Source organism: Mustela putorius, unplaced genomic scaffold, assembly GCF_011764305.1.
Source record: "Mustela putorius furo isolate JIRA1106 unplaced genomic scaffold, ASM1176430v1.1 tig00003896_pilon_pilon_pilon, whole genome shotgun sequence".
Lineage (NCBI taxonomy): Eukaryota > Metazoa > Chordata > Mammalia > Carnivora > Mustelidae > Mustela > Mustela putorius.
The window spans coordinates 11,870,384-11,894,812 of record NW_025422045.1 but is presented as its reverse complement, the minus strand read 5'-3'; the positions used below and the strand labels follow the sequence as shown (position 1 = coordinate 11,894,812).

At 52.8% G+C, this 24,429-nt stretch overlaps 1 protein-coding gene across 2 annotated transcripts in view; it reads right to left on the bottom strand.

The window, feature by feature from the left end:
• The window catches only part of CORO2B (coronin 2B), a 128,065-nt gene that overhangs the window by 12,235 nt on the left and 91,401 nt on the right, over positions 1-24,429 (bottom strand). For both annotated transcript variants that reach the window (XM_004758606.3, XM_045067569.1), the window contains exons 3-4: positions 9,420-9,536; positions 425-574 (exon numbers count right to left, since the gene is read on the bottom strand). In XM_004758606.3, coding sequence (XP_004758663.1) covers positions 425-574; positions 9,420-9,536 — 267 coding nt within the window. The remainder of the gene's footprint in view (positions 1-424; positions 575-9,419; positions 9,537-24,429) is intronic.

Sequence of the window (24,429 nt, the reverse complement as noted above, 5' to 3'; positions counted from 1 at the left end):
AAGTCCCTGGCCAGGGTCCCGAGGTCGGCACACCTCTTTTGAGGGCTCGCCATTCTCCTTCCTCCAGCAACTTTGGTTGCTCCTTTTTCCTACCAAGAGGGCAGTAGCCACTTCTAGATTTAAGAAGTGGCTCTGGAGAGGGTCTGGGCATGGAGTGGGCATTCTCTTCTAATCTCTTAGGGCTAAAGGAGCCAGAGAGGTGGCCGCTGTGGACCCCAAGAAGGACAGGGTACCCCGAAGATGCCCAGCCCTGTGGAATGAATGAATGGATGAAGGGACAGATAGGACGATGTTGGTCTACAAGTTCAGGAGAGTAACAGTGATCCTTACAGGTGGCTCCTAAAGAGATCCCCGCCAGCAGCGCCCCCTTCCCTTCAACCCTGCACTGAGCTGCTCTGGCCACAGTGGCTGCCGGGCTGCTCACCTTGTAGTCATAGCCGGCGCTGAACAGGATGTTGTTGGTGGTGGGGTGCCACTCAACCAGCCCCACGCGCCGGCTGTGCCCGTACAGCTCCAGGAGAGCCTCAGTCATGTTCCGCTTCAAACCCCCCTCGGGGATCTCCCAGATCCGCACCTGCAGAGGGGGACGGGGAGCCGAGATGAGACTGGGTGGGCAAAGGCCAGGGGAAGCCCCTGCCGGCCCTCTCCCTCAGACCCCAGGCTCCTCCAGATCTGCGCCATGGGGCACTCCCTGGTCGGTCAGGTGGGCAGAGCCTGACTTCCCGGGGGAAGCTCCAAAGTGCCCGGCACACACTAAGCAGCTTTGGGTGAGCATCGTATTAAGTCTGCTTCCCTTCCCATGCCCTTCTAAGAGCTCTGATCTCAGCCTCAGCAGCTCTCTTGGTTTCACACGGCCCTGCCGCTCACTCTGCTCCTCACCAAGGAGAACTCTAGAGCCCAGGAAAACCCATCTGGGAGGCTGGGAGGCCCAGAGTCTCTCCCGAGAGGTGAGGCTCCAAGGGCTGGAGACCATCTGATGTTTGGAGCCTATACTAGGAGGATGGGCAGAGCCTGGACACAGCCGTAATCAGCAGTCTTGTGGAAGCTCGTAAAGAAGCAGAGAGAGGGGCACCTGGGGGCTCAATCAGTTAAGCATCTGCCTTCCGGCTCAGGGCCTGATCTCTGGGTCCTGGGATGAAGCCCCAAGTTGGGTTCCATGCTCAGTGGGGAGTCTGCTTCTCCCACAGCCCCTCCCTCTGCCTCTCCCCTTTGCTCATGCTCTCCCAAATGAATAAATAAAATCTCAAAAAGAGGGGAGCCGCCGAAAGAGATGATGAGTTGAAGGACACAGGGAGGAGCAGAGAGCAGAGACCATGCGGCCCCAGAGAGAGAGTGCGCAGCCTCTCTGCCATCCTTGAGCACCTCCCGGATCACTGACATCAGCCCCATGGGTTTCCACCTCCCCGGGGCCAAATGTACTCTGCCTAGTTGCAACTGTTTCATCCACAGATGGGAGAAGAACCCTCTTTGCCTAGCCTTGCCTCCTGGTGGAATAAAATGAGATGCTGGGTGCCTAAGCTTGTCACCTGTGACGTGCTCGTGAGACCTAAGGAATTCTAATCCTTTCTATAATCATTGTCATCACGAATGCTATTGATTATGCCCTGACCAGAAAGGAAAGAGCGTGCGTCTCTACAGCATAGGGCATCCTTGAAGCAAATCATTTGAAAATCTGAACTCCATCCTTGCCAGTAAGGAGAAAAACTGGAAAAACAGCTTTGAGATACCATTTATAATTTTCTAAAGTAGCCAACTGGGAGGTGGGGTGGGGGAGAGCCCATGCTGGCAAGATTGTACTGGAACTGGTGGATGAAATGGGCGTTGGTAGCATTATAAATCAGAGTCACTCTTTTGGAAGCAATCTGGCAATCTTTAGCAGGAACCATGAAGACATTTATGTCGTATTCCTTGATGTGGTAATTTCACTCTGAAAATCCGATAGAAGCAAAAATCTCCGTGCAGGAAGGTGTTCACCACCACGTGGAAAATTTAGAAATATTAAAGTGACCAACATTAGGGGAACAATTTAATACGTTATATTATTATGCAATATTGGCTGTTTGGTGATAATTCTGAAGCCTATGAATAAACGTGGAACTCTAAGAGCAGTCCTCGGAACAGGGGGGATGGCTGGGAACTGGGGGTGCCCCCGAGGCGATTCCTGCGGTGGTTTCCCTTCTTGTTGTGTTCCCCGAAGACCCAGCTCTGCTCATCGAGACACAGGAGGTATCAGGGTGAGAAAGGCAAGTTCAATCAAAGTTTGGGGTCACCCTTCAGTGAACCCTTCTCCATTTAAAAAACATAGCCATGGGGTGCCTGGGTGGCTCAGTGGGTTAAGCCTCTGCCTTCGGTTCAGGTCATGATCTCAGGGTCCTGGGATCGAGCCCCGCATCGCATCGGGCTTTCTGCTCAGCAGGGAGCCTGCTTCTCTCTCTCTCTCTCTGCCTGCCTCTCTGCCTATTTGTGGTCTCTGTCTGTCAAGTAAATAAAATCTTAAAAAAAAAAAAAAACCCAAAACCAAACATGGTCAAGAAAAAGTTTATAATTAGGGGGCAGTTTAAAATATGTTTTTGACAGTGCAGTCCCCTGTGGTTGCTGCAGTTCTCCACAGAGAGCTGGTGGCTGGGGGAGGGTTGGGGGAGCAAGGTGACACAGAGGGGACCCAGCAGGACCCATGGTTTTCCCTCAGCGGGCCCTGTACAATGGCATTCCGAGATGAGGTCTGATCTGGAAGTGGAGGAGAGGCTGGGACAGGGACCCGTGTAGATGACTGTGTAGTCACCAAGAGTCCTCTTGCTCCCCATGCACTAGAGGAAAATAACCCCTGAAGAGAGGAGACCAATGGTCTGGTGGGACATGCACACGGGGACACACGCCCGCGTTGCACACACCCTCCCCTGCCACCACTTCTTTCTCTTCTACCCAAAAGAAAGTTGTTAGTTTACATGTATTCTTCTGGAACTTGCTTTTCTCCTGTAATAGGTAGTAAGCATCTTTCCACCCTGGTACCCCTGGATTGACCTTCTCTTAGTGAGAAGCCAGAGGGACATCTGTTGCCTGACTCTGCCATGATGACTTAACCACTCTCCATTTACAGACACCCAGGATCTGCCTTTGTCCTTTGTCCCTCTTACAAGTCACTCTATGCAGAACAGCCCTGTAATACGAGTTTGGGTGCCAATACTCCTGTAGGGCGTGTGCCTCCAAGTGGCTTCATTTTTTACTAGTTACTGTGAGACTGTCCCCAAAGCTGTCCCAGTTTTCGCCAACAGAGTCTGAGAGTGCCTCTTTACCCACGGCTCCAACTATGCCTTCAGAAATAGACTTCTGCCCACCCAACAGGTTGAGAGTGCCATCTCACTACCCGGGTTTGCATTTCTTTGCTTCCCAGAACTACTCGGCATCATTTTCTATGTTCCTTGTTGGCACTCGAGGAGGGAGCTCTAGAAGTCTTTGGACTCTAGAGGATGATACTTTGCGGGTCAGAGTGACAGGCTTGTGTGGAAGCGTTTGGGGTTGAGAACACCTTCTACTGTAGCTTGAGGACAGCTGACAAGTGTGTACCCATGAACACCGAAGCAGTCGGTGCCGAAATGTTGACTGAGGCAGGAGAGCGGCCTCTGGACTTGGAGAAAGATCTCTGAAACAGAGAGGAGAGCCTGATTCGTTCCACACTCCTTTCTGTGAGCCAGACTCCTGCTAGCCACAGGGGTCTCGCTGAGTCGGCTGTGCCACTCTTGAGCAGGGAACCCATAGACACAGAGCTGGAGGGGCTTTGAATCCAGTCTTCTGGGGGTGGGGGGAGGTCAAGGGTGGGAGGGTCCGGGAAAAGCAAGGCTGGAAGATATCATGTTGGCTTAAGCTTGAAAAGAGAGGGGGGGGGAGGGGGAGTGGGGGGGGACGCTGGGGAGGGGGAAGGAGACGGAGAAAGGAGCAGCGCGCTTGGGTTTGGGCACGGTGGGTGGGGAAAGTGCAGGTGGGTCAGCCTGAGGGGTGTGGAGCAGGCTGGCAGGTAGCAGAGGAGGCCGGAAGCCATTGTGTGTCCCACCGGGTCACCGAGGCCTTGAGCAAGTCTCAGGAAAAACCCTTCCCCTCCCAACAGCCTAATTCCTGAGTGTCCAGCTAACTGAGGCACATCATCCCTGGGTAATGTCCCCATGCCAGGAGAAGGCAGAGGCACAAGGGAAACTGAAGTGAGGGTCCACTCAGGCTCTAAGCCCCCTCACTGGCTGGATGACCCGGGACCACCAGGTGACCTCTCTGAGGCTCAGGTTCCTTGTCCAGACAACCAACAGAGATATGCCCACCATTTAGAGGCGTGTAGGTTAAACTAAACTGGGCTTCGTGTCCTTGTGAGTTGGAGGCTTTCTAGCCAGATAAGCTGACTCGTTAGGAAGACAGCTCTGCCCAGGAACCCAAGGGCTAAGCCAAGGGGCTGGGGAGGGTGGGCTGCGTCTGTGCCCTGGTTCAGGCTCTGAACTGAATCCAAGTCTCAGGGAGCAGAGGCCCACAGCGGGAAGCCCAAAGAGCCATTTTCACCAAGAACTGTTAGATGTATGATCTACTGCTACAGCAAATAGTTGGCCATAGGCACTCCGAGGAGGAGCTGGAGTTCCCAGTGGGCCTAAGTAGCTGGAAAAGGAATTCCAGTCCCTCCGCATTCAAGGGATTTGTTTGAAGCAAAGAGAGGATGGGTGTGGGAAGAGCCCTGTGGATCTGCTCAGAGGCTGCTTCAACAGGAAACTTGATAGGGCCAGACAAACCGGATTTCTGGAAGGAAGGGGTGGAGAACTGTGGCAAAACGCTCCCTCTAGCAAACCAGCAGGGCCCCTTCTCAGGTCCCTGGGTCAAAGTCAATCCAACAAAATATGCTCCGTGTCTGCCGGGGTCCCACATACTAGATGCAAAGCAGCTCACAGTTTCGTGGGGGGAGACAGCAGACTGCGTAGACAAGACTAAGGCAAGATGGCCGATAAGAACGGTTAATAAAACTACAAAACCAGGGACTCCTGGGTGGCTCAGTCGGCTGGGCGGCTGCTTTCGGCCCAGGTCATGATCCCAGCGTCCTGGGATCGAGTCCCGCATCGGGCTCCTTGCTTGGCGGGGAGCCTGCTTCTCCCCCAGCCTCTGCTGCCACTCTGCCTGCCTGTGCGTGCGCTCTCCTCGCTAGCACTCTCTCTCTCTGACAAATAAATAAATAAATAATCTTAAAAAACCAACCAACCAACCGCCCCCCCCCCAAAAAAAAAAACCAAGTGTCTCTGCCCTTGGGGAGGGGTCAACAACGTGAGAGCTTTGCAGGCTGACAAACTCTGTTCAAATCCAGGCCCTGACAGGCAGCCAAGGCCTCCCTTCTCCCCTGGATTGAACCTGACACCTTGGCCCTGTTATTCCTGCTTATCTATCCCCCCAAAGAGAGCATCTCCCCAGCGCGGGGTGTCTAGACATCACCCTTCTGGGGGCACTGACAACCTGCCAAGCCATCACACTGGACAGCTGACTCTTCCATACAGGGGTAGGATCTTCTAAGCCCTACCTTGGCCTTCCGTGCAAGGAACAGGGCCTGACAAATCCCTTTGGAACTGGAACCAATGGAAGAAACCTAGAAGCCCAGAAACCTTGCCATCACCTCAGCAGCTGGCTCGGCAGTGAGTCAGCCCCCCGACTTGGAGGGAGCCCGCCAGTCCTGACTCTGGCCGGTGGTGAGCTGGGTAGACGGGGATTCACCCCTGTACTCCTGGTTTAGAAGGGGTGGGAGATTTCTCTCTTGGATTTTGAGGTTCACCATTCAGCTTAGTCCTTCTTTTGGAAACCAGTGACCGAAGACCTATGTAGGGCTCAAAGAGCAAAGACTGAAAAGCAGTGGAAGGAGCCCCGGGTGTCTGACTCCAGCTCGCTGACTCCCCAGGGGCCCTAGAGTTCTCAGTAGACAAGAAACACAAACGATTGTGTATTCATTCGGCTCTGATGCTAAGTCCAATACGAGCTCCATTTGACAGGAGGGCAACCTGTGCCCAGAGAGGTAGAGAAACCGGTTCAAGGTCACAGGCCTGGGAAGTGGCAGAACCTATAGACCCATGGACTCCTGAGCCCAGCAGCTGCTTAAGGACAGAGGCACACTGCTACTTGCTCCGCAGTCCCAGGTCTGTGGGTGAGGCCTTGTCAGCCTCTCTGGGGCCACTGTCCTTCTGTCTCTGAAAGGGGCATGGTTCCAGTTCTAAGCGGTATCGGTTCTCTAGTGTGCATATGCGTGTGTGTGTGTGTGTGTGTGTGTCTAGAAGAGAAGGGCAGGGTGGTGGGTGGTTTCTGGCTGCTTCCTGCACGGCTGACATCCTGCCCCATCCCACTCCCAGTTCGCTGGGGAGGGGCATGCTCTCTGGGAGGTGGGGGTGGGCTGGTAGGGCAGCCTTGGATAAAGAGTGGAGGAAAAGCTGCTGAGCTCAGTCCACCAGGGAGAGGGGCCTGCCTCCCTCTCCCCTCTGGGACCACTCATTCCCTCTCCTTAGATGTCAGAAACTTCTCCCTTTCTCTGCAGCTGCTGGCCCTCTGGGAAGGCTAGGAACACGCGGCTGGAAGCCCGTAGAGCCTTCCCTGCCGCCTGCCATCCACCCTCCCTAGCTGCCGCAGAAGCTATAAAAAGCACAGCCGTTCAACAATAGGTGACATCACCCAGTGGCGGAAAGAACTGGATTCTGCCAGATGCCAGGGAGAGTTATGGCCTCAACCTTTCCCACAGGACAGGAACCCACTGGGAAAGGGCCCGGGTATGTGCCCCTGGAGCCCTGGGGGGATGGGGTCAGACTCCTGAGGCCCTCCTCATGCTCTGAGGAGGGGAGGGCATGGGGCATGGATCTCCCTGGAGGTTTTCCAGGGGTGGGGGGTATGGGAAAGGAGCTGGGGAGCAGGGAGGGCTTGCTGGCTCCATTCAATGTCCAGGCAGAGGGCAGTGGAGGGGTGGGGGTGGGCAGGGACATGGAGACCTGGGCCACACCCACTTCAACAGCGACTCCCCAGCCCCCATGAGGAGCACGGTGCCTGTCACTTTGTTCTGCTGACTGACCTCAGCCTGGTTCTGGATATCATGTCTGCTGGGCAGTAAGTTGACCATTTGGGCCAGCATGGGTTGAGGGAGGCCGTCTCAGGGGCTTGCCCCTGAGGCGCTCTGAGGGCAGTAGGGTTGTCAGTCCCAACAGCACTGGTGGTGTGGACAGGCCTCCTCACCTGAGCTGGGGGAGCTGCAGGCTCCTTCCCCTTCTGTGCCACCCCTCCCAGGCCCTGCGGAGGATGCCTGCCCCCGCTGTGTGCCCTTGGTGAGTGTGCAGGCTGGGCCGTGCTCGGAGAAGCCTCAGAGACGTCGATACTGGGTGGTGGATGGACCCAAGCTGCCAGCCCTGCGCAACTGCGCCTCAGTTCCCTTACCTGGAAACCCAGGACCATTGGTGAGGAGCTGAGGGGTCCCGGCCCTGCCTGTGCCTCGCCTTCCCGTGGGACAGCAAGCCTCAAGGACCTTCTCCAGGAGGGCTACTCCAGCCTGGGGGCCTGTTAGCTCCACTGGCCCCTAGGCCGGATGAGATCTAATAGGGCTAAGCAGGGCTCCGAGCTGCTGCCTAAGGACCAGCTGGATCAGCGGCCAGAGCCACAGCTTGGTTCCTTTCTGGACCAAAGACTTAATCCCCTTCTCTCTGGCTCTATGGCCCCCGGCCAGCCCTCCCTGCTGTGCCCCCAGGCCTGGGGTCCTTTCCCTTCATCTCCTACCCCTGCCAGCCATGCTCCTCCCCAGGTAACGCCCTCCTCTTGGCCGACCCCCACCCTGGCCCATTAGCTCCCCTTCCCTGATCCCCTACATATGTCGAGATCCTGCCCCCTAAGCAGGAGTGAGAGTATTGGGAGGTGGGGTGTCTGGGAGGTGACAAAGTCATGAGGTAGAACCCTCAGGAACGGGATTAGTGCCCTTACCAGAGAGTCTCCAGAGAGACCCCACACCCTCCTGCTGCCACGTGAACATAAGACAAAAACAAGGCCCTCCCTGACCATGCTGGCTCCTGATCTCAGACTTCTGCCTCCAGAACTGGAAACAGTGAACACCTGCTGTTTACAAGCCCCCCCCCCCCCAGCCTGGTGTTTTGTTACAGAGGCTTGGGGGCTGAGACCCTCCCCCAAGGCCTGTGCCCTCTCCCCTGGCCTCCCTCCACCCATTCTCTGCCAGCAGCCTTGCTTCCCCAGGGCTCAGCTTTCTCGAATTCCCTCCCCACAACACGAATCCCACTTCCCCGAGCACGAGCCCTCATCTGACCTCCACGGCCACAGTGACTTCAGTCTGTGCAGACCTTCAGCACGTGGCGTGTGATCCTACCCTTCTACCGGTAGTGTTTCTGGAGAAACTCCTCACTGCCACTGGCACATCTCACCACTGCTGTGACACGGAGGTGCAAAACTGAGGCCCAGAGAGGAGTCACCTTGGTCACCCAAGTGGGTAAGCTGAGATTTCATCCCGATCCGTGAGATCCCACAGCCGAGATCCGTTTGAAGAAGGCCACCCCCGGGAGCACGGGAGGGCACACTGCCGTCCCCCCGTCAGTGGGTGGCTTATCTGTCCCTCCCTTCATTGAGCTGCCCGCTGCTCGTCTCCTTCCCCGCTGGCTGCCCTGCTGAGAGGGCCAGGGGCTTCCAGCCTGGACCGTGGGGTTTGGTGTCCTGATGAGGCTTGGTGGAGCAGGGAGAGCAGGGCTGGGTGGCCAGCAGCCCTCCTGTACTTTCTAGCCTGGCCTTGCCTGACCCTCAGCGTGTGGGTGGCAGTGGCCGTGAGGCCCAACGACACTCCAGCTCAGAGTGGAGGAGCTTGGTATGAGGGAGAGCGTGTCTGCTTCCTCATGGCTGGGGACAGGGGCCCAGCACCTCGGCAGGCAGAGACGGAGCCGGCTGTGGTCACCACACACCTCCTTGAGCTCCCGGCGCCCCAAAGATAGGACTGGCCGCTCCCCCGTCTGCCATCTCTCCCGCTGGGCCCCTCTGCTCTCGGCCCCGAACGCTGCACCCTCCAAACCCCAAGCTCCAGTGGCATCCTGCCCAGCCCAGGAAGGGCAGGAGGGAAAGCACGGACAGGGAGGAAGGTCTTCTCTTGAGATGAGTGCTGAATCACATCCCTAAACTTCGTGTTTTAATTCTCACCTACAAAATCAACACCTCCAAAATATATCACACTAAAGGCACAAGATCTGTCAAATATTCATGGATTCACTCTCTCGGTCCTTTTCCTAACTCCCCCCCCCATCCTGGGCCTGGCTGGAAAGATGAAAAGAAGACAGAAGAAGGGCAAAGGTAGGAGAAAGAGAGGAGTTTAGGAAGGGAGACCTCCAGGAGAAAGCAGGGAGGAGCCCCCTGGGGGTCCACTCTCGTTGGGGATCACCCCTCCTGCTCACCGATGTGTCCTCTGAGCACGAGGCAATGATGTTGTCAATGAATGGGTTCCACTTGATGTCCAGCACGTTGCCTTGGTGACCACAGACCTTGGGGTAGTTGGGTTCAATCCTGCCCGTCTGCCAAGGAGAAAGAGAGGGAGAGAGAAGAGGATTAGTTTGATTGTCCTAGGGTGACCCTGAAAGGAGAGCCTTTATTGTGGGCTTCTAAACTGGACTGGAAGGTCCCCAGGACCTCCCATTGTCCTATTCACCTTTGCATCCTTGCCTCAGGCTGGTCCAAATTGTTCTGTGGCTGTGTTCTCCCCAACACCGAATGGTAGTGGGGAAGGGGACACACAGCAGAGCGATAAGGCAGGTCTGCTGTTAGTCCACATGAGTTCTTTGTGCAAATCAGGAAAAGGTACCCTTCCTCAAGTAAAAAAGCTTAAAGATGCTCTTATTCGCCTGAACAACCAAAGCCTAGTGGGCAGCAGTCCTGGCAGCCTACATCTCCAGACATGGGGGCATGTGTACTCTCCCCAGTGTCCATAGTCTCCCCCCTGCCCTCCAGGGGAGGATGTCCTTCCTGCTGCTCCAGGAGTCAGCAAAGAGGCCTGAGTCTCTGGGTCCACCTGAACGCCATCATGTAAGTCACTCTGCCTACGATGTGAACAATGCCGCTGCTAGATATGGAGCCTTGTTCAGTGTGCATCTTAAACAGCTGTACACAGTGCCACGTGTTTCAAAGCATGGTCTATGGAGGCACACAGGCCTGTGTTTGAGTTACAGCTCGGCTGCCTTTTAGCTGCGTGGCCGTGAGAAAGTCAGTGAAGTTCTGTGAGCTTCAGTTTCCTCATTTTTTGAAATGAGGAGAGTAATACCAGCCTCTGTCTTTGGTGAAGACTGAATGAGCTAATGCTTAGCAAAATGCTTTGTGCGGAGATTATCATTACCGTAAATGCTTAGTATGTGTTAGTAGTAGTATTATCATACAGATTAGATAATAACACCTCCTCCAGGAAGTCTTCCCTGATTCTTCAAGGGGGAAGAGCTCCTGCTCTGTGTGCTCAGAGAATTCGAGGCTTCCTTCTATTACAGACACCATCAGGTGCAATGGCAGCCTGTTTCCATTTGTCTGCGAGGAACTGAGGACAGAATCTGTCTCTTGTCTGACTATCCAGCTCCTCACAAGCCTGGCATATGCTATGTGCTAGGTGCAGGACCTGAAAGGTGATCTTCAAAGGGATGGACTCCACAAAAGATGAAACAAAGAATGTGGGGGAGGGGGAAAGGAAGGGAGGTCCATGTTTAACAAAGGGAAGGAAGAATTATAGGCAGAAACTGTGTTTCCATCCCCAGGACTTTTTTAATGCTAGGTTTGGGGAGCATCTGAGGAAAGAGGGAGGATTTTCCCAGTCACAGCCCATCGGCTGATGGTGGTTAGGTCATTGGAGGTCCCTCAGGCAGGCCATACCTCACCCCACTTTTTGGCCCCTCAACAGTCTAATGAAGAAGAGAATCAATTTTTGCAAAGCCTCTTTGCTTCATGTGTCTTACGCTTCACCAGCACGATGTGGCAAGAGTGATTTCAGAGTGTGTCCTGCTGTAACCTCTCCCCACCCAAGTCCTGCCCGCATCTCTAGCCACTCATTTCCAGATCCTCTGACTTTTTGTGACACAGCAATGGCGAGATGGGTGGAGAAGAAACAGACCCAAGAGCAAATGACAACAGCACAGAGCGTGAGAGATGAAGCAGAGAAACGGGGGAGGGAGCATCGATCGGAGGTGTACAAAGGGGAGTTTCGTCGATGCCATGCATTGTGGGAAAATTACAGAATGGAGGCGAAGGACAGCTGGGGAGTACCACCAGCAGTTAGGAATGGGGTCCCCTTTGCCATTCTATGGGGGAAGCAGTTAGAATGATACCTTTACAGTTACCTTTGGGCTGTTGGACTCTTTCTTTAAATGAGACTCTGAGCAGAGACTGAGCCACATGTGCCCATGGCATTTGTCAGGGTTACACGTGACCTTCTTCGACTCTCGCACATCTCAGACTTAGGTCTGAAGAACTTAAGGCCCAGGAAGCTTCAGCCACTTGCCCAAAGTTACCCAGCTGAAAGCAAATCAGGGGTTCCTGCCTAGGTGTGACCCTCAAAGCTGAGCTCTTTGAATCCCACTAGTCCTTTGGGCCAACTCCTCTCCTCCAGCCCTGATTCCCAAGGGTAGATAGGTCCTGCCTTGTCTGCTCCCACAGCTCACACACTCTCTGATGGCACCATCCTTTCCATTTAATCCCAAAAGCTGAACTGTGTGATCCCTGAGCAAAGCTGTGTGCATGATACTTTTGGCTCCCAGCCCAGCCCAGGCATATCTGAGGGGCACTGAATCAGCCAATAGGTGGCCATCAGCTAACAACAGCTTCTGGCCCACAGCCTGTGTGGGTTATGCACTGGAAGGACAGGTTAAGCAACATCCCTGGAACCTATTAAGAACGGAGTGAGGTCAGAGCCCTGCACTGGGGAGGGAATAAGTCTTTTTAAAGACGAGAATGATCCTGATGTAATGTATCCTCCCCCGCGGACCTTGCCTTACACAATGGAAGCATTCCCCAATAGGGTGGGGAGTTATGATTGTCGTGACTGAATCACATTGTTGCTTATGTGAATGGTAACCCCTACCATTGTACAGTGCACAACCTACTTAGCTGTACATGGCAGCCCTCAGGGGAAGAACCCCCTTTCGATGTGGCAGCTCTGCTTTTCCTGTTTTATACTGTAAGGTTCTACATAACATTTTGTTTGAAAGACAAGTTCTACTACTAAGAAAAAATGTCTGAAAACCACTGTTCTATGGAGAAATCAAGTAAATAAAAAAACACAATTATTAACCCCAGGAAAAAGGTTCTATAAGAAAGCAAATGTAAATCACAGTGATAATGATTTATGTATAATATTTACATAGCTGTAATAATGTAAATCTTGAATATTAATTGAAATAAGAGTTATACTGTAGGGGTGCCTGGGTGGCTCAGTGGGTTAAAGTCTCTGCCTTCGGCTCAGGTCATGATCGCAGGGTCCTGGGATCGAGCCCCGCCTTGGGCTGTCTTCTCTGCAGGGAGCCTGCTTCCTCCTCTTTCTCTGCCTGCCTCTCTGCCTACTTGTGATCTCTGTCACATTAATAAATAAAATATTTTTTTTAAAAAAAGTTATACTATAGCATACTGGGAGCACAGAGGTATGGAAAGTGTGTGTGTGTGTGTGTGTGTGTGTAGTAAGAGGGGAGACTGAGCTGGAAGAGAGCCAGATGCTCATTTTCTATAAAAGGAAGTCAACATACAATGTCTAAAATTTAAAAATCTAGACATGGTGGTGAAAGCATGTAATTAAGAAATATGGGGATAAGTGCAAAAGGAAACAGCTAAAAGCCAGGAGCAGAGCTCCATTTGGGGGAATGTAGCGAAGTTGGGGGGGCGGGTACTGAAGTTACAGGCAGTGGTGTGCTGGTAACTGTTTACCTGCTTTTCCAGGAAAAAAAATAAAGGCCCTATTTGGAGCATTTGCCAATTTCCGTGGTGTAAATATTCCCACCAGGCTAACTTCGATATACCAAGGTGATGTCAGCAACAGAAGAGTCAGAAGAGACTCACAACAGTACACGGTTATGTGAAGTTTCTACCACTGATATTATAGACAGCAGTCACCTGGAGAGCACAGAGAGTAATCAAATAGCTAGGGAGTAACGAATTGTTAACACTCAGTACCTTTGTTTTTGATGTCATTTATTTAACCACAAGTTTGCATAACTGAATTTTTAATAATGGCCACGTGTACCAATCAGCTTGCAGAGCTCCTAAAAATGCAGTGAGCGGACTACAGTTCCTCACTTGAACTACAGGCCATTAGCGGCACTAGACCGTTATGAACTCTAGACCATTACTGCTTTGAGAGACATAAAAATGAAAGAACAAAGAAATAAAATGCAGGTACCAGATGTTCTAAAGGAAGCTTGTTCTGTATTATTTTTTTTTAATGTGAACAATCCTCCCCCCAGACCTGCAAATGTCTCTGTTTTCTGTTCTAAGTAGTCTGTGGGGCTGGGACTTGAGTCCAAATCCAGATCTGGTTCATAACTGCTACCCAACACCACCTTCTCTCACTCACTCTCCTCCTGATACACACACCAACACTAACAGCGATCATTAATGTAATCTGATTTAACTCTCATGACAGCTTCATCTCACAGCCAAGGGAGCAGGACAACTGCCGAGTTGTCCCTTGGCAGCAGGTGTCCAAGGAGAAGAGTCAGGGTTTTTCAGTGTTTCATAATTGTTAGGATCACTGTGGAGATGGTCATTCCCAGTGTCCCAGTGGTAGGGTGTCAGGGGTCCTGGGGTCTAACCTACCAACTGGTCCTTGAACCTCAAAGACAGCTTCAACCTCAGCAGAGCTGAGGCAGAGATCCTGCTTCCTGGGGTGGGGTGGGGAAGCCCGTTCCTTGGTGTCTAGAATCCTAGAATCCCGACGGAAATCTTTGTGCTCTTGCTGTGGGCCTTATCCTGGAGGCCTCAAAGGACAAATCCGTCCCCCCCTTCAGTGAGACAGGCCTTCAACTTCAAATGCTGGTCTGCAGCTGTTACATACCTTGAGCCTTCTCAAGGAGGAGCCCGGGGTTTGCTGTGGGGGTGGGGGTCCAGTCATATTTCAAGTACACCTCATTTCCCAGAAGGCAGAGTTTGTAGAAGCCGGGACACAGCTTCTCCACCTTCTCGCAGGTGCATTTTATCCTAGTGTCTCAAGGACTTTTGAAAGGTTCATAGCCTTTGGCTAATAATTCCACTTTGGGAACTTACCCGGGGAATCAATAGAGAAACATAGGAAGACATCACTGCTGTGTCATTTACAATAGAGAATAGTATAATAAATGTCCAACAAGGGGGCACTGCCAAAATGCATTATAGTACACCGATATTAAAGAATATTATGGGGGCGCCTGGGTGGCTCAGTGGGTTAAGCCGCTGCCTTCGGCTCAGGTCATGATCTCAGGGTCCTGGGATCGAGTCCCACATCGGGCTCTCTGATCAGCAGGGGGCCTGCTTCCCTTCCTCTCTCTCTGTGATCTCTTCCCTTCCTCTCTCCTACTGTGATCTCTCTCTGTCAAATAAATAAATAAAATCTTAAAAAAAAAAAAAGAATATTATGAGGTCACTGAAAATTGTATTTTCAAAGAATATTTAAAGACTTGAGAATTGCTCAAGAGCTTATGTTTAGTGAAACAGTCAGAAGCAAGCTATGTACATTAAATGATCCCTATCTATTAAAAAAACACATAGTTTGTGAGAAAATACATCCAGACGTTAAGAGCGGCAATCTCGGGCGAGCTATATATTCATGGTTTCCAATTCTTCTACGATGAACATTTAAAACAACATCTATCACAAAGATAGATGTTATTAAAAATACACACATACCCACTCCACAGCTCTGACAGAAAGATGTTCCTCTCTGGCTGTGGTTAAGTAGATCCTAAAGAAGTGAGGGGCAGGCTGGTGTCCACCAGATTTACATATTTCAGAAGCTTTGGGCGGGGGACAACATAAATACGTTTGCTCACACAAGTTCTCTACTCCGTTGTTACCCCATGAATTGTTTGGGGGGAAATAGCCTCCCTGAAATGGCATAAAATTCGTATAATGGACTGCAAGCGGGTTTCAGAGAGTGCAGCATGCATGCGGGCCGCCAAAGCCAGCCCCCCCCCCGCCCCCCGCCCCCGCCCCGGGAAAGGCTGCCTCCAGGAGCCACGAGTGCTCTGGGCCTCTGTCCAGGCTCTACCTGAACCCAGTGAACTGAGAGAGGACCAGATATTTTCAAAACAACCTACACTGCAGCTTCAGCTTCTTAGAATTTCCCACCACTGCAAAGCTGAATTTTGTACACAGAAGCATTTCTTACCTGGGGAGTCTGCTCAGCCTGGGCGGCAGGGACAGACGCTGAGCCAGAGGTAGAGTTGCCAGGCCCCGTTCCAGAAACTCACCTCAGTGGCTGAGTGACCTTGAACTTGGCCCTTGGTCTCTCTGGGCTTCCCAGATTCCCATACCCTGGGCTCTCACCTTTTCTGTTTCTTTGTGGCTGTCCTTTTAACTGTAGGAAGCCAGGCCAGGCTGCTGCCTCTCTGGTACCAGGATAGATTGTGGACAGTCACATTAAGTGAGTTATTGGAAAGACGGGCAATGGCCAGACTCACGAAGACAGTGGCAGCGATGGTAACAACAGATCGGTGGACAAGGGCTCACCAACCCCTAAGCCTTGCGCTGAGCAATTAATTTATGTACGTTGTTTTATTTAATTCTTGTAATAACCCTCCAAAGCTTCATGAAATGCTTCTATAACCCTCCAGGGACAATCCATTTTAAGTAGAGGAAGACTGAGCTCCCAGGCTCCCGTGCTGAAGGGGAGGAGTTGCGAGACAGGGAGCTGAAGTTTGCACTTGGGGCTATCTGGGCAGAGGCTCCTCCACTCTGCCACCTCCTGTCCCACATTGGAGGTGAGACACTTGCTAAGGAGAGAGAAACGTGGCCATCGATCCCAAAGTAGGACGTCAGAAGTTCTTGTGAGCTCCTCAGGACGGGCTGGCTGGTGAGTCTGTTGTGAAGCCCCTTGAACTTGCTCTTGGAGAACCCCTTCCCCTCACACAGTTTCTCCCGTCCCTAGTCATTCTCACACTTGGCTACAGTTTAGAATTACCCGGGAAGTTTAAAAAAATCCCAGTGCCCAGGTTTCTCCCCTGTTGATTTCATCGCCACGACTGGGACCGGGGCGCCAGACATCGGTATTTTTTCAGGATTCCCAAGTATTCCAATGGGCAACAGAATTTGGGAGGTCTGAGGGTGGCATTCCGAGCTTCGGTGGGGCAGCCGTTTTTGGCCACCCAGACATGACACTTGTGCTCCGCGCTGTCCCGTGCCTCCCAGACCACCCCATTCGGCTGCTTGCGGTCTTCCCTGCTTGCTCTCCTCCAGATGGGAGGTGACACTAACAGAGAGAGAGTCATCATAAAATGGGAAGCGTAGTCCTGGCCCTGGGCTTGAAGGACCTTGCCCCCAGCTCACAGCCCTTGACACTTCACAAAGTACTTCCAGCCTGTGCTCCTAATGAGTATTGCCTGGGGAAGGTGTGACTGGACACAGGAGGACAGTTGTCCCTCGTCACCACATCTGAAATGAAGGCCAGGATGAGTCTGTGCAGGATCGGAGCCCTGGGCACCCCCATGGCCATCTCAGCAGGAGTGAAAGGGGCGTCCCATGCTCCTAAACATGGTGTGCCCCTCACCCCAAGTGTGGGTGCCCCCCCAAAGTAGACCCGATTTGCCAGGGACAATCCCCAACACACATGTGCGTGCACAGACAGTTAGACACACGTGCATGTACAACCCACGTGGTCGTTTGTGTCCAGGCCTCTGACGCTGCTCCCTCCCTCCGTCCCAATCGGAAGGCACTGTTCTCATGTCCCGTAGTTCAGGTCTCTGATCTCTCCGGCCAGTTAATCCAATACACGGAAACCTTCTAAGGAGGACACTGGGGGCTAACGGGTCAGTCCATTCCCGCACACAGGTCTTCTATGTGGATACCAAAAGAGCCTTCAGAGAGAGCCTTCTGGGCCCCAGGTACTCTCCTGGGTTTTCAGACTCTCAGGCGGTCTGGGGAGGAGATCTAATTTGGATGGAAGGCTTTACTCACGCCAGAGCTTGCAGGATTGTTCTGCGGGATTCTTGAAGTAGGTCCCCGATTTGTCTGCTTGCCTCTAGCGTCCACTCTCTTCAACTCTCTCGCCAATCCATCTTCCGTTCTGTCACTTAGAGACCACCTCTGCTGCAGTAACTCCCCAGCTCCGTAAGATTCAATGGTTCCCAATTGCTTAGATTTGAAAAGCTAAACTCCTTATTCAGACATCAGAGCCATTGTCATCGCAGCTGAGTCCTGCTTGGACAGAGTCCCTCACCCACTGCTGGTACCCCACCAAGGCCACACACAGTTCCGTGCCCCTGTCTCCAATGCTCCCGCTACCTAGATGACTTTTGTTCCTGGTTCGTCCTTGCCACGGGGCTGTGAACACCACCAGGTCAGTGACCCTGATAAAGGCATGTCTGGGGCCTTGTTCAGGGCCCAGCTCATAGCAAGAACTCAAGCTGGGTGAATGGGTGCCACCCAGATTCCCACCTCTGGGCCTTTGCTCATGCCGTTCACTCAGCCCGGACTCCCCTTCCCATTCTTGAGACCTAGAAAATACCATCCAAGGACTAGACAAATGCTCTCTCCCATCCCTATGCTGGGAGATAATTCTGGATCCTGTTCTTGTGACCTTGAGAAACTCTACATCTGGGGCAGAGCTTCTGGGGTAGATTCATAGTCAAAGGGCAGAGTGTGGGAAAGGGGCCGTGAATGCTCTCAAGTTAGTCATCCGGACAGAGCCGAGCTCATGGCAGGACCTCAGAAAGCCTCCTAACCCCACGGCTTCCTGTTTTGATTTTCCCCCTCATTCTTTTATCTTTGTGTTTTTCAAGATGAAAAGGGTTTGCTGACTTTTCCAGTTAAGATCCCTGGTGTGTTTGTATGGGTGTATGTGTGCATGGGCAGAGGGAGTGGGAAAAGGCTCAGGGGGGTGGGATGGTGGGGGTGGTGGAGAGAGGGTGTTGTTTGGGGAAGATCAGTGAGGAATCCTGTTTTTCTGGGTGTTTCAGCTCTGGGAGACACACTTCTTCCAGGCTCCAGGAAGAACAGGTGATGGGGCCACCTTTGTCCACGGTCCTAGGTAGTATCCTTTTGCAGACCCCATGAGAAGAGAGGAAGAGGCTCCCTGAGTCTGGGATAGGAAGATGTTGAGTGACTCTATGTGTATGCGTACTGGGGAGGCGGGCTTCCTGGGACCTCAGAGTTCATGCCTGTCTCTGCAGTTTCCTGATAACTGGCACCTTTTATAAAACTTTATGCTTAAATACATAAAGAAGATAGGAAAACCCCAAACTGACAAATCTGTTGGGATGTCCTGGGGGTGGGTTTGTGCCCTTGGTTGCTATTAATCTACTGTGGGAAATAAACAGAGAGCCAGACAATTGGTGGGCTGTGCTTTGGTGGAAGAAATATGGGGGAGAGGGGAAGTTATGGGAGCCAGAGAAGGGAAAGTCCTGGAGAGTCTGAAATCAGGAAGGTCTTCCCGGAGGAGGTGCTAAAGATCTAACGGATTGATAGTACACAGCCAGCGGATAGCATGAGGGATGCTTAAGACACAGAGGTCCAGCACCTGCAAAGGCCCAGGTATATTTGGAAAGCCAAGTAAGTGGAGAGAGAAAGACCACAGAGGAAGGCCTAGACCAGAAGGCTGAGGAAGTTGCTGGTCTTGAGAAGGAATCTGGACTCTGTCCCACGGCAATGGGAACCTTTGATGGTTCGGCGCGAGAGAATGTGCCGCAGAGGGACCCAGGAGTGCCCAGCAATTCCTGCAGAGCAAGAACTATGTTACACATGCGTAGGGAACTGAGGGGCTTGGGGAGGGACTCCCAGCCCAGGGAGCAGGTTTCCCGGTATCCCAGGCCTTAAGTGTGATGGGGAAAAGGGTGTGGGGGAGAGACCGCAGAGGGAAGGATCCAAGGCCCAGCATCCCAGAACCCCCATCCTTTCCCAATGTCCCACAGTAGGGAAGGGGTGTGTGGGTAGAAACACCTAAACCGTAACCTGTTGGAACCATGAAAGAATTGGCAAAAATACCAAAACAAAACTAAAACCAAAAACAACAAACAAAATATGACAAAAATGTAAAACATACAGAAATACAAAATACAAGACAGCTTCTATGCAAATTGTGGGGAAAGACTTATTTTGTTTTATGACGAATAGAAAGGCAAATTTCTAGTCCAGGCAGAAAATTGAAAGAAAAGGAGGGTGCTCACACACGCTCTCAAGGCAGGCAGGGGAGCTCAGAGCCCTGGCCTCTCCCCACTGCCACAGAGCCTCGCTCTCCCAGAAGGAGGGGAGCCCTGGGGACACGAGGCCCGGAGCATTGTGGGGTCAGCCTCTGGCTGTGCAGTCTCTCCCCATTTCTTGGCCCCAAGCAGGCCTCATCCTGTGCGCTCCTCCAGAGCCCGGTTGGTGCCTCTCCCCAGGGGCCCTGCTACCGAGAGGGCCCTAGTGGGAACCCACTCCGAATGTGAGCATCCTGGAGAGGGATAGAGGCCTGGATGGGCCTGAGGGGCAACCTAGTCAAAGTCAGGAGCAGCTCTTGGGTCAGTCCTCTGTTTTTGGGCCTGAAGGCCTGAACGTCTAATACACAGGGGCCATCTCCACCAGAGACCCCTTGGCCTCAGGACTTCCTGTGTTTTCCAGGGACCACTGCCAAGAATATAAAGATCCTTTCCATTTGCTGTCTGAGCCATGGAAGGAGAGAGAAAGGGACAACTTCTGGCCTGAGGCCCTTGCTGAGACACCCCTGCACGTCTCCTGCAGTGTGAAGGGAAGCAACTTCGGGGTTACGGGCTTTTGTCTAGTCCTCTCCTCACCCCCAGGGTTTGGGGAACACCACTGAACCTCCCTGTCCCAGTCCCTAGCCTGGGGGTCTGAGCACTGGGGTTGATGACAGCTGCTCACTGGCTTTGGCCTGGGGCTATTTCCCGCCTCTGTGGGCCTCAGCCTCTTCTTCGGAACCGTGGAAGCGTATGGTACACCTGCCGCCCGGGGGGCTTCCATCTCTATGGCCATCATTGCTAATGGTTCTCTCCATCCTGCCTGAGCCCTGCGCCCCTTCTTGGTGAACAGCAAGGGGACATCTGAACGTTTGCCGGGGGGCCATGTGACCCTCTGGAGCCCTGACAGCTGTTCACCAAGCCTCAGAGACACGGGGTTGCTCTCAGCATTCAGAGAGGATGCCCAAGGCCTCTGCTAAGTTAGTCCCGGCAAATGCCTTTGCATCTGCCCTTTCCGGACCCACTGTGCCCACACCATCCCCGAGGTGCTCCAGCAGCCTTCCAGTGAGTCTCCTGGGTGCCTGGCTCCTCTGGAACCCTAGTGTGATGTTGGAATTCCATAATTATCCCTTTCATTGTACAGCTCTTCTGGAAACTTCCACGGGTATAACCATTTGTAGGAATTTGGGCAGTTGGATATCCAAGTTCCTTTCCTGATTTGGGGGGACTGATGGGATGCAGCTCCTCATCTTCCATCATGAGAATGAAGTGGGGCTCCTCCTATCCAGGGCCCTCTGGGGGCCAGGAAGGAATGCCTGACATGTTGTGGCCAATGAAACTTCCCACCCAGGATGGCCAACGACTGACCCAACTTCCTGCTCTGGGCCCTCAGGGGCTGACTTTGTGCTTCCCTGGGTTCCAAGTCTGACCTTTCACTACACCCGGCCCCTTGAATCCGTGAAGGGCCCCCAACCCCTGTCTGCTCACGAGGGCCACCGTGACCTCTGTTGCTAGCAACCAGGAATCCTGACTCAGTCAGCTGCCTTGTCCCTACCTCCTCAAGTATCTGCTTGGCATTTGGGGGCCCACAACCTGATCCCACCTGCCTTCCCCTAACCTTACCTACCGGTTTGACTGGTTCTTTTGGGGTCATACTTCTCAGATCTGTCAAGAGACAGACCCTATGTTAAGTGTTATATCTCAGGTCTTAATAAAACACAGAAATCTCCTTAAATCCCAGAATTTTCTCAGACTGCTTCTCACATCTGGAAGAAACACAGAGCTTCTTTGCCGGATCATGTGTCCTGACCCTTGGTTGCGGAAAACACAGTCCCCAAATCAGGGGCTCCCCACTGGCCTGTGGCTTCTTCACTGTCCATCCCCACATTCCTCAGGACACCCATCCTTAGAGGGACCTGCTCCTTTGGACCCTCTATAAGCCCTAACCATCCTTCAGGAGACACCCTGACTCCTGCTCTTGCTAAGACATCTTGTCTAACCCCTCCACAACCTGTGATTTCCCTCTTCCATCAGCTTCACAAGGCTGTGCCCCCCATGCCCCACCATGGCTGCCATTTTCCAACACCCTTCCAAGTGTTATTTCAATTATTTATCACAATAACCTTATGAAGCACATATCATCATTGTAACCGTTTTACAGATGAGGAAACTGAAGCTCAGAGAGATTAATTAATACAGTGGCAAGGTTGGGACTCAGACCTCAGCCTATGTGACTTCTGAATTAGGATGTAAGTTATGTAAGGCGTGGTGCTGGGGCTTGTTCTCTGCTGTAACCTGAAGGCCTGCAGTTGTGCCTGACCGATGGCAGGATCTCAGTAACTTTTTGTTGACTGCCATAAACTGTCTGAGTGAGAATAATATTACCAATTCTGGACCAGATCAGATCCCCTGGATAGTTGCATGGGTTGTGCACTGTACAACTCAAAGGAGCTACCATTCACAAGGTGCATCCTTTTCTGTGGTTCTCTAACCATGACGCTGCCCTGCTTCTCAATTTAGCATTACCTTGTATTATATGCTTTCTTTCATGGATGTTGGTTGTCTTTCCCAAGAGATTATTAGCCCCCCCTCTTTTTTTAATATAGGCTCCACACCCAGCATGGAGCCCAAAAAAAGCTTGAACTCAAAACCCTGAGATCAAGACCTGAGCTGAGATGAAGTGTTGGGTGCTCAACCAACTGAGCCACCCAGGGGCCCCATCAGCACCTTCAACTTAGATGAGATAAGCATGGACGGTTCTCAGCAGAGTATGGGGCCCAATGAAACCTACAAAGTATGAAACATGCTTATTATGCCCTCTGGCCCTAAGCACAATGTCAGTGTATATTCAGAATCAAATAATCCCCCCAACCACATGCGGCCAGTTGCCTGGGTGCTCCTTTTATCAGCCGTAGGAGAGGATCACAGGGCACTATTCACACCCCCTAGAGATGGGCTACTCCTCTGCTTCATCTTTTTGGAATTATCCCTCTAGAGAGCCCACTATCCATCCGGAGCATCCAGACACTGCAGGAACCCAATGCCTGGCATCCTCCTGGCCAAGACTCAACCCTGGGCTGGCACCTGCACACATGGAAGCTGCGGAACCTGAGGGCAGGGCAGGGGACCCGTCCTTCAGGGATATCTTTTTTTTTTCTTGTAAAGATTTTATTTATTTATTTGACAGAGATCACAAGTACGCAGAGAGAGAGGAGGAAGCAGGCTCCCTGTTGAGCAGAGAACCTGATGTGGGGCTCGGATCCCAGGACTCTGAGATCGTGACCTGAGCTGAAGGCAGAAGTTTTAACACACTGAGTCACCCAGACATCCCCATCAGGGATACTTAAGACACCAGAGGAGGGGCTGCGCCATCTCAGAGGCAGTAGCCCTGGGACATCAATGGCCTTGAAAGTCTCTTTTAAATGGAAGGTGAACAGCTCACTTCTTAGATGCCCCCCTCCATCCCAAGCCTCCTCTCACTGCGTCTGCTGAGGCCTGGTGGTCCCCGGTGGCGGGGTGGTGGCTGAAGGGGCAAACGGCATGCACTCCGAGCTCCCAGAGCTGGTATCTGGCTCTGGCTTTGCGCACACTGAGTGAGCAAGTCCCTTCCTTCCCTGGACTTCAGTTCCTTTAGGAGACACAAACGAAATGCCCTTGGCACAGCCCTGGCACCAAATATGTGCTCAGTAAACCTCACTTATCTTTATTATCTACAAAATAAGGGTCCACATCCCCACCCTGCCAGTGTTCTGCACCCGGGACCACTGCCACCCCCATCTGGCCACCCCCATCCTTCAACTGCGCTCAGTGCCTCTGGGCTGAGTCTCCTCCGCCCATCGCCTATCGGTGAGCGTGAGCGGGTGAGCTCTCCACGGGTGGGGCCGGCACCTAAGCCCAGCTGCAACCCCAGCCCAACACAGGCCCTGCACACATGCTCAGAAGTGTCTGTGGGACTGAGCTGAGCCATCGGGGCCTTCCCAGCTCTGACCGGCTGTGGTTATAAACTGAACCTCCATCTATGTCCTCATCCAACACAGACAGGAACCCTCCCTGGGCTTGGCACTGGCCGCCTAGAAAGGAAATCTCCCCCTTTGAAGGTGAGCTCCATGACATTCTGTCTGTTTTGGTCGTGGCTATAGCCCCAACACCAAGCATAGTGCTGGGAATGGGAGAGACTCTCAGTAAGTTTTTATTGAATGGATGTATGAGTGAGAAGCAGGTGACCTTCTGCAGAAGGTCCATACTCTCCCTCATCTGTACCCAGGGTCTGGGAAGAGACTGGCTGTTACCATCCAGTGGGGTTGGGCTGCCAGAGGGGGGTGGGGCAGGGGACACATCCCCTAGTAGGCCTGCCACCTGGCCTCCAGCCAGATCCATTATCCTCCCAGGGACCTGGGGCTACTCTAATTCTCGAACAATAAGTGGATGTGAGGCCTGGTCTGTGTTGAGCAGCAACAGATGCAGCAGCTGTGAAAGCTGGGGGTGGGGAGCGCGGTGCCTGTGGGTCTGGGGCCCCTCACCGGAGACAGTGTGGGCAGCTCCTCTGAGCTTGGCCCCTGCCGCCCACCCGTCAATCCCTGGAACACCCTCCATTGGTTGTCCCCTGGCCCCAAGGCCACATTCTGGGGGCTCTGGGTGGGAGAGGAAAGAGCGGGCTCCCATCGTCACAGAAATGGGGGCTTCCTTGTCTGCCAGAGCCCACACCCTGCACTGCGGAGCCCTGGGTGTGAAGGGGCTCTAACCTACCCAGGGTTGCTCGATGAGCTAGCAGCCAGCAGCCTGTGTGCTGAGCAGCTCTTCTGGGGATGTCACATGCACATAAAGCCCTAGTCAGAAAGGGACAGCAGCACTTGGGGTACAAGAGGGCAGTGATCCTTGCCATTCAAGTGGCCCCCTTAACCTCTGTCTCCCTAATCCTGATAGCTGTGAAGAAAAAGACTTCAGCTAGATTGGCCCTAGGTCGTCAAAAGCCAAGGCTGACCAGGAGATGGAGAATGTTCTGCTTGAATTCAGGGGTCCTCCCTTGGAGTGTCTGTGCAGCTCACAATGACTCCCTAATTACGGCATTTATCTATAGATGGGG